Source organism: Telopea speciosissima, chromosome 9 (genome assembly GCF_018873765.1).
Source record: "Telopea speciosissima isolate NSW1024214 ecotype Mountain lineage chromosome 9, Tspe_v1, whole genome shotgun sequence".
In the NCBI taxonomy this organism is placed as follows: Eukaryota; Viridiplantae; Streptophyta; class Magnoliopsida; order Proteales; family Proteaceae; genus Telopea; species Telopea speciosissima.
Genome location: NC_057924.1, coordinates 57,486,860 through 57,497,174, shown reverse-complemented (window position 1 = coordinate 57,497,174; position 10,315 = coordinate 57,486,860). Strand labels below are relative to the sequence as shown.

Below are 10,315 nucleotides of genomic sequence, written 5' to 3'. Positions count from 1 at the left end.
TAGTGCTGGTTAAGCTATCTAGCTAGTTACACTGTTACACAAGTAGCTGCCCCAACAGCACAAAAAAGCTAATTATGGTAAGGGACTAACCAGTGATGGTTGCGTTGGTTAAAAAGCTGCTCAAGAAAGTTAATTATATCCCATGGACCCACAAAAGCCCAACTATACCAAACCATGCACAATGGTTAATTATTTCCACAAGCCTATATATTTCAAGCCAAAACCCTCACTCACATATAGAAACACAAACCAAACACAAACCCAATACAACCTTTAATTTCTCTTATCTTCTATGGCTTCCATTCCTGAATTCTATTCTGATTATAATTTCTCCACTGGATGCTGTGGGACCTTGCCTTACATTCCGGTACAAAACGTCGCCGGCGGCGAAGTAATGTTAGGGGAAGAAAGCTTTCCTTTCTTTGGAAATGAAGCTATCATCAATGTAACCAAGCCTGAAACTTACACCATTTCACCATTACTAGGGATGTCATACCAAGAACAGCTTGGAATTCCAACCATAGATGTCACCCAACCTGGTGGTCTAGAGCAATTTCACATAGGATCTGAAGGTGGATATAGACAAGTGGTCTCAGATTTCAAGCCTGTCTATGCTTTGGTAAATTTCTTTATGGCCTTAAATCTCTGTAGAAATGGATTATGAAATTAATTATTTTTTTTAATTTTGTAGGGAGTGAGAGATAATTCACCTTCATCAACAACAGAAGAAGAATCAAATGGAAAAGTTGGTCGATACACAGTAGAAGAAAGGAAGAAAAGAATCCTCAAGTACCTGAAGAAAAAAAATAGAAGGAATTTCAATAAGACTATTAAGGTAAGCTCTTTAAAAAAACATATAATTTGGAGTTAATTTTTCTTAAACACCCTTTAATTATATATACATTATTACAGTATGCTTGTCGAAAAACCCTAGCTGATAGGAGGGTTCGAGTTCGAGGTAGGTTTGCAAGGAACAATGAATTGAATGAAGCATGCCAAGAAGCCCCAACCATGCAAAACAGCAACTGTGGATATGAAGAAGGCTGGTGTGATGATGGTGAACAGGTATTTTTTCTCCATATAGGAAATTTAGGGCTCTGTTTGGTATGCATTCTTGGAATGTATTCTAGGTCGATTTTGAATTCTTGGACTATTTTTATCATGCTTTTGTTGGATTTGGGTTGTGTTTGCAGATGAAACTTAATGGGGAGGAATGGATGCAAGAAGCTGTGGCAAGTCTTATGTACTTCCCAATTTTCACTGATAATCTTGGGGAGCTAATCTCAAGTTGAAATTGGAGTTAGAGTGCTCTTGAGAGAGATACTTAATTGTCATTTTTTTTCTAGATATCCCTAGCACAGCTAGAACTCATTTGATATTCTAGGAGTGATTGTGGGGATTATGTACTATTACTTCATTAATTAGTAAATGATTAGAGAAAGTAACCTTAAGCAGTTTATGTAAGAACTTGAATAATATATTTTGTTCCAAGAGTATATATGTTGTAATGTTTGCATGCACTAAAAAAGGGGGTATCCAATGCACGAGGCTTCCGTCATTGCGGGGTTTGGGGAGGGTCATAATGTATGCAGACTTCCTCTGCTTTGCGGAGAAGTTGTTTTCTGACTGGAACCTGCCTCCATCAGGTTGCAATGGAGCAACCTTACCATTGCACCAACGTCTGCATCCATTACATCACAATGTTTACATGCAATAAAATTGTTTTAGTTTGAACTTCAATAAAAGTGGGGGGAGGGGGGGAGAAGAAAAATGGAAGTTTATCCTCTCAAGTGCGATGTATTGCCCAGTACACCTTTAAAGTGCATCGTACGGTGCATTTTTAAAGTGTATAAATTTTTTTCATAAGTGTAATGGCTACTGTTCGATACGCTTTAAAGATGCACTAGATAGTGCACCACACTTGAGAGGATGAAAATCCATGAAAAACTACAATTCACTATGCTTGGTGATGTGTTATGATTTACTATCTGCCATATAGTATATGGGCTGGGCCCACGTGGCAGATAGTGTGAAGTGTTTAGATATATGTATAGTGAAGCTTATGAGGACCCACCCTAAGGGGGGGGGGAAAAAGGTATTTTGAACTTTAAAGGGTAAATACAAGATTTTTCTCTCTAGTGGGCAACCATCAAAGGTTTTATCAAGAAAACAAAGGCAACCCATCAAAGGTATAATAATTAAGGAGACCCTATTCGCTAGTTCTCAATTATTTCACTTAGAAAGAAAGATGCTAGCCTTGTCAAAAATGTACTTCTTTATTCTATTCTCTTTAACTAGCCCAAGTACAACAAGAGCCAAGCAAGAACAATCCAAAATAGTCTTTTTCAGATATGAAGATCATATCTTGTCTAAAACAATAAAATGGCAACAAAAAAATTTGTTCATATACAAGGATCAAATTAACCTATATTAGCTGTTGCTAGAAAGAAAAATTTGCAATTCATCTTGATCATAATCTCTCTTGGGGAAAAAGGTAGCAGTGAGTCCATCAATCTGTCATTGATTTTTTTGGGCAGGAGACAATATCTCTGCCATTGATCTCTGCATTTATGTTTTCAAGATCTTGTCTCATGCATTAATATGGTAATTTCTCTGCCTGGGAGTGCACGGGGGTACAGACTGCGCCCAAACACATAGGGTGAAATGGGATGATCATTTCGGTCATTTGGAGGGATGGGACGGTCATTTTGATCATTCAAAGAATTTAGTCTTCTACAAATTTTCATTATGAAAGATAAGTGGCTAGGGTTTCTTATGCAAGACCTAATCCCATTGATTTGATGTCACAAAAGTTACATGGAATGAGTACATGATACTAGTATGACCTGATCCCTAGAGCATATGTATGGCAAATAATGCAGTTGACTGTGGAATCTTGCACATGGTAACTAAATTGATACCTCAAAAGGCTTTGAATGGTGTCACCAATATAATGGCCCCTTTCTCTGGTGGCTTGTGGAATTATCTTGCAAGAAGCTGGTCTTATGTTCTCTAGGAACCTAAAATCTATCATATCACAATTACACCGATACACCGAAAGTTTATGTAGTTGAGTTAGATTAACTGCACATCTATGGTGAGATGAAAACTATTTCACTGACAATGGAGAATATGGTTATAAACGTACAACCATTTATTTTCATGTCTCTTATTGTTTAAAGAATTACCTCACTATAAATGATAGCGAAACAAACATAAATACAATTTATCAAAATACCCATATAACCCTAACAAATACAAAGACAAACCATTGGCAAGACATCCTACCCCAAACAGATTCTAGTCCTGTTATAGTGAGACAATGTTGATGCCCTGCTCTCTCTCTCTCTCTCTCTCCCCCCCCCCCTTTAAAGTTGCAACCCCTGTGATTATTGTATTGTACTATTGTTCTTCTCCAACCCTCTAGATGTAGCCCATGTGACACTGTTTTGTACTTCCTTTCCTTGAACCTCAAGGACACCCCCCCCCAATCATGGTTTTAGTGCACGGTATCGGAATAGGTATTGATGACCTGCAAAATCGATATAATATCGATACGGTATCAGCCTAGATCGATTGTATCGGACAAAAATACCCTTCAATTTCTTTTAAAAATGAGTTTTTTGACCATTTTACCCTTTGTCCATACCGTGTTATCGATATGATACTGGCACGATATCGATATCGGTGACTAGTAAAACCGATACGAACGATACGATACCAATACTTAGAACCATGCCCCCAACCCAAAAAAAAAAAAAACTTCAAATATTGGCCGTACTGTCTCCTAAGCACGTGCTAGAATTAAAAAAAAAACTTCAAATGTTGGCCGTACTGTCCTCTAAGCACGTGCTAGAATAAATTTAAAAAAAATTCAAATGTTGGCCACACTATCCCCTAAACACACAGAATTTAGCTCAAAAGTATTTAATCTAATATGACAATAGATACGTTTTCTTTTGAATATTATTTTAGAATCAAATTTAAATGAATTTTAGTGGGATATCAAAGAACTTTTTCTTGTCCTGGTAATGGAATTATGGTATTTGAAATAGTATCTAATGTAGAATAGATTATCTTTTATTTGTATATTGATTGAGATAAAGAGGGGAAATATTCCAGACACAAGGATATAAGTGGTTTGTTTCCATGCATGGGAATATAAGTTCTTTCCAATTTCAACTTTTAAAACATAGGAAAAGAAGTAGTGAATCTGATCAATAAAAATAGATAAATAATTAAGAAGTGGGTCATATTATTGAGAAGGATTAAGAAATTCTGTTTTATGGCCACCTATGCGAACAATTATTTTTTTCTGCAAAAAGGAAAAAAATCCTTATATTTTCAAATATAATCACCTCCTAGGTATGATCTAGCTAGGACCCAAAGTATTAATTTTTTTTTTATGAATAACTAATAGGGATGTCAATTGGTCCGGTTCTAGGTTATTTATTTGGTTCATTAACGGTTCCGGTCCTAATGGCTCAGGGCTAGAACCTGACCAATAAGCTAATCAGTTCCAAACTTGATATCCATGACCATTAACTAATTGGTGGGCAGGTTCCGGTTCCTAAATGGTTCCAAGCAGTCTAAAACAATAAAAAACAATTCTTCTAACACTTGTTACATATATTAAATAATATTACAATAAGATATTAAGTTCATTCACATGAGATGCAACTTACCATTATTTTTTATTCTCAAATCTCGGAACTAGTCTATATTACCTCTTGTTCAATTAATAAGTAAGAACACCACCACGCTCATAAGTTAGGATTATTTTAAGATATGTTCTTAAGTTAGCATTTGCAAATGGACCTTTAAATTAACAACCAAATCTTTGGTAAAATAGCATATGAGAGACAAGTGGTACCAATCAAACTTTAAGATTAAAAATAAAGGGTTTGACCTTAGCTCTCATGACCTTAAGTCATAAGAATTATATAAGATATAGGGTTAGGATGTGAATTTGTTTCGATTCCAACAGTTCCTAATTGATCTATCGCTTCTAGAATCATTGGGAGACCAATAATTTATTAGATAGATCCGAAACCGGACCACCAACTTATCGATAGATCCAGAACCGGACCAATAAATTATTGGGTGGGTCGATTCGGACTCCAATCTGATTCCTGGTTCCAACCCAAAATTGATACCCTTAATAACCAATATATTCAACGAAGTGTAAATAAAACAAGAACAAATAAGTAATTGCAGAAAAAATAGGTTTACCATGGAGGATGAATTTATCTTGTTAAGCAAGTTGACCTAATCAATCATCTGATCAGATCGGGAACAAGGGAGAAGGTCCTCTATAGACTCTATGATCCGAATACTATGAATGAGTGATATTAGGTATAACATTTGTAAAATGTAGTTCTCTCTCTCTCTCTCTCTCTCTCCCCCTCCTAAATTCTAGCAAAGGAAGGTTTCCTACAACAAAACATTCATACCTACCATGTTTGATCCAAATCAAACCCGACCAAATGTGAACATTCTAAAACACTAAAATGGGGTAAGAAAAGTGACATGGGATACACCTCCTGACCACGGAAAGGTGGGACAATCATGGAGGGAAACAAATGTGTATATATATCAGCTGATAACAACGGCTAGTTTTGTGGTTGAAAGATAGCTTAGGAATTTCAAAATTTTTACCATGAATATGTTATTGGTGAAGCCTGTTCTCAGTCCAGAAAGTGTTGTGGTGATTTTTTGGCGATCCATTTCACCTTCGAAACACACTAGAATGGTCAAAAATTACATACATCCGTATCATAAGCACTATTTATTATAGAACTCGTCGAAATCTTTGATTTGATATGTATTTTGACATATGTTGATTCAGGTTCAAACTAGGCAGGTGAATCTCTAGGGGTAGTTCTATACTTTTGTTTCACAGAAGTAATGAAATCATTCTATCACTCGACCGTGGATGTAGCCTTCCTTCTTAAAAGTGAACCACGTAAATCTTATCCCGTGCTTGTTGTTCTCTTTCACTTCATATTTCTTTGGCAAAATCGCCATTTCTAGCGTTGTGTTTAGATCCCTTTTTTAACAGAATAGTCAACATGAACATGGCAGAGGTAAGAGAAAGAGATGTCTTATCATTTTCATTTTTTATTTATTTTTTCTTTGCATTATCTCCCTCCACAATTAAGACTTTCGGTAAAGGGTTGAAGTAAAGAGTGTTACAAGCACACATTCCTCCTTCCGTAAGAAAACACTATGGTAAAGTGAATGAAACATCCTTCTCATCATGAAGGTGAGCCCCCACAGTGCAAGTGATAATGTTTTGACTTTTCGATAACCTTTTAGCTGATTATAAAGGAACTGTAGTGTCCTTTGAAGGGAGGAAGAGCTACAGCTCTAGTGCCAACAAGATATTCAAGTCAATAAATATGGTTTTTGATCCTCTTAAAAAGGCGGTAAACGCTTTATCAATTCAAAATCCAAGTCATGATCGATCAAAGGACCCGGAGAAAGATTTGTCGGGTTTGAAGGATTAGTCATTTGGGAGATGTTAATATCCACATACTAAGGAAATCGATAATGGTAATCTACATTGGTTGACCATGTCTCTTCAATTGGATATTGAGGAAACCATTTCTCTATCAATCACTACATTGAATCCTAGTTATTTCTTTTCGGAGAGAACTTAGTAGTAGTTTAATGATTCATTATTAGTCAAACCATCCTAATAAATAATTAATGACATAGATGTCAATTACATCTTCAAAATGCGATATATAGTTCTTATCCAAAAAAGAAAATGAAAAATGGAAAATGGGAAAATATATGGTTTCTATGAAGTAGTTGGAGAAGGGCATTTTGCTAATTAATGACTTTAGTGAGTAGTTACAAGAAGTTTGACCTACTCTATTCGTAATGGATGGGAAATCATACATGAGGTCTATTTGGATAAAAAGATGATGAGTGATGTTTCATCACCTTAGTTTTCTCTTAGATAATAATGTACCCTACTGATTACACTCATACTGTTCCTTCTTTAAGGCATCCTCTCTCTCTCTCTCTCTCTCTCCATTTAGGTCAATAATTTACCAATTCTTTTTTAATGATTAAAAAAAGTCATAGGTGTCACTATGCCTAGTAAAATATAATGTTTCACTATTTGATACTGGGTAGTACATGAGTTAATCCATATGATAGAGGACTCCACGTACATCTTAATAGTCAAATTTAAATCCAAAGTAGGCAAAGAAAGTTGCTCAAACTCTGAGTCAACGTTTTAGTAAAATTACCAAAATTCTATCAAATGGAGATGAATATAAAATACAAAATGACATCTTTTGTAATTTTATTTTCTCTTCATTAAGCTAAAATTATATTGTACCAATGAGATGTTTGTCTGGTTTTCTATCACATGGACTAACGTATGTACTGTCATGTGGCAAATAGTGAAGCGTTATACTTCATTCGGCATAGTGATGGGGAAGAAAATCCATAAAAAACTATCCCTTCAATTATTTTACTAATCAATAATTAAAATATTATAATGCGAAGTGATTAGTCCATCAGTTACTACAAAATTAAACCCCCATAAGCATAATGAAGAGCAACCAAAATTTAAGATGTCTAGAAAGTGCAGATATTTTGTATCGCAGATACCCCAAGGGCAGTGATTAGATCCTAATGTTTATCCTAACTTGACATCCTAATCTATATATCCATTATACGCAACTCTATGGAACATAGAGACTTTATCTTATATTTCTCTAATACTCTCCTAAGTACGAATCTTGCTCATAACAAGGGGGCAAAGATGTCTTTCCATATTAGGAAGAGAGAGATAGACTCATGGGAGTGTTGGCGTAGGCCACACTCCGGAACAGAGAACTTTCTTCCATTTATCAATTAAAGCCTCTTTTAATAATCCTTTTAAGTGTGGTTCTAGGCGAGCCCATAATCTTTTTATTAGAGGAGGTTCTCTACTTCTAAGTGGAAAAGATTACAAATGTCAGCCTCTCATTGGATCTGTATTTTGAAGCTTTTGAAGATGTGAAGCTAAGCCCGAGAAGCCTAGCATAAGCCCGAACAACTTAGCCAAATATACATCAAGTGAAACCTTGGTAGGTTCCTTACGAGTAATATTTTATTGGGATAAATTTCTCTGCACTAGGGGTACAGGGTACACTCAGACACATGGGGTGAGCAAAATGACCAACCTGCCACCCTAATGACCCGAACCCCCCCTGTCCCACCCCATGTGGCTGCACCCAGATGTGCTCTTGACAGAAAACGTGCACCCTATTTTATTATTAGAGGTTTTTTTTTTTTTGATAATTAAATCAATTTTATCGCGAAAATAGAAAAGGTTCTACAGAGGTACGAAAGAAACCCTACAAGCCTCACAAGGACAGACCCAAGGAGAGCAAGAGAGCTTCATCCCCCATAGCCAGTAGCCCAGACAACTCAATTTCTAATACATTCAGCATGATCATAAAAAATCATGCCTCATCCTAGCATAGTTTAAATTTGGGTATTGTCATCGCATGATAAAAATCCTCTACAATATCGGCGAGGTGGCAGTGCACATCCGAAGGTACAGCAGAGGCCATGTGTGCCACATGGCTTCTACTGTGCCGTCGGATGCGCACTGCAGCCCCGCTGGTACTGTAGAGGATCCTGGTCTGTCATCGCGTCATCGGTATAATTCAGTATGATCATAAAAAATACGTCGAAAGATCTGGCATTACATATTATATATTTATGTACAATAACAATCTTTAAATACCAAATATATACTTAGAATAAAAATAAGGAAAAAATTCCAATTAGTGGAATAATTCAGAATTAAAAGTACTCAAATAATACATAATTTTCTTGTGTATCATAAAAATTTTCAAATTTGGATCTTGATTTTCAATTTCAAAACATTAGGTAAAGGACTAAATCAACTAAGATGACTGGCCTACAATTTTTGGCTTTGAACTAACCATTAATAATGGTTCAAGACTTTTGGGCTGGGCTACAAAGAAGATCAATCCAACCTAAATTAAAATTATAGTCCTTTATTGCAGTTTCCTTGTTTGATTGATGGTTCTATGCCAAAAAGAGCTGGACAATACAGCTAGCAATGAATCCAAATTGGATATCTAAACAAAGATAACCTTACAGAATGAGAGAGCTTACCAACCAAATATAATTGGTTTTCTTTCACCTTTCATACTTCATGAGTCCAGCTCTTTCTTTCCTTTCGATTTGGTTTCACTATCAAGTCATATAGGGATGTCAACCGATCAGGCCCAGTCGGTTTCAGTCGAGCCTAATCAATCCCCACCAATTAAAGGTGCCGCACTGTTTCTGCTCATTTAGGTAATTGGGCATCTTAATTAGGCCAGGGCTTGGACACGTTTCTAACCGGTTGGTCGGTTACCAGTTCATAATTGGGCTCAAGGTAATCCGGCCAATTGACTAATCGGACTATAAATGGCCATAAACAGGCTATAATTGGGCTAAATGGGCTTAAACAAGCTAATCGAGCTTTAAATGGTTGGTTATTCGTTGGTCATAGTGTTTGGTTGGTCCCAATCGGGCGACCATCGCACTAGTACCTTCACCAAGAACGTCCAATTATTAATCGGTTGATGCTTGAGCCCGACACATTTAGTAATCGGTCGGGCTGATCTTGGGCCTCAATAAAAGCTGTGGTTTTGTCAAGAGTAGCAGTTGGCTGGAGTAGGTTCAAATATAGTTCAAACTGTGAGTACTTATTTTTGTTTAATGTACCAATTTTTTTTTTTTCAAACTAGTATTGATTCTTCAAAACCAAGTTTAAACTATTTCATACCAGATTTGATCAACCCCGGCCAGTTTCTGATCCTTTTCCTTTCAAAATATGAGCAAGAATTCACAAAATAGTGGGGAGGTTATCAGTTGGGCTGGGCCAAATTTATTACAGGTTACCAGGAACTGAAACATTGGCCTGCCCAACTTGAAGTTTCAATGGGTTGGGCTCCAAAAATCAATATGAGAAGTGGTTTGTTCATGTTACATGTTAGATCTCTTGACTTTAAGATGATACAAATGTTTAACATGTTTCAAGTCCTGGTTGCCAAAATGGTAAAAGCAGGCATGGTCCTGCAGAACCAGATCCTCTCCAGCGCGCATCCAACAGCTGGAGAGGCGTGATGCATACCCAGGCATACATCCCGGTGCACATCATGCCTCTCAAGATGTTGGATACGCGCTGGAGAAGATCTGAATCCATAGTCTTGCCTGATGATAAAAATAGTTGTTTTTATCGTCCAATAATGCAAAATCGACCTAGAATGCATCCCAAGAATGCATACCA

The 10,315-nt window shown here is 36.5% G+C and overlaps 1 protein-coding gene across 1 annotated transcript; it reads left to right on the top strand.

Moving 5' to 3' along the window:
- Positions 1–272: 272 nt before the first annotated feature.
- On the top strand, positions 273–1,388 carry LOC122640793. The gene is made up of 4 exons (XM_043834039.1): positions 273–619; positions 692–835; positions 913–1,065; positions 1,194–1,388. Exons 1-4 carry the CDS (start codon positions 293–295, stop codon positions 1,290–1,292), a joined length of 723 nt encoding a protein of 240 aa, XP_043689974.1. The 5' UTR covers positions 273–292; the 3' UTR covers positions 1,293–1,388.
- The last annotated feature ends 8,927 nt before the right edge of the window (positions 1,389–10,315 follow it).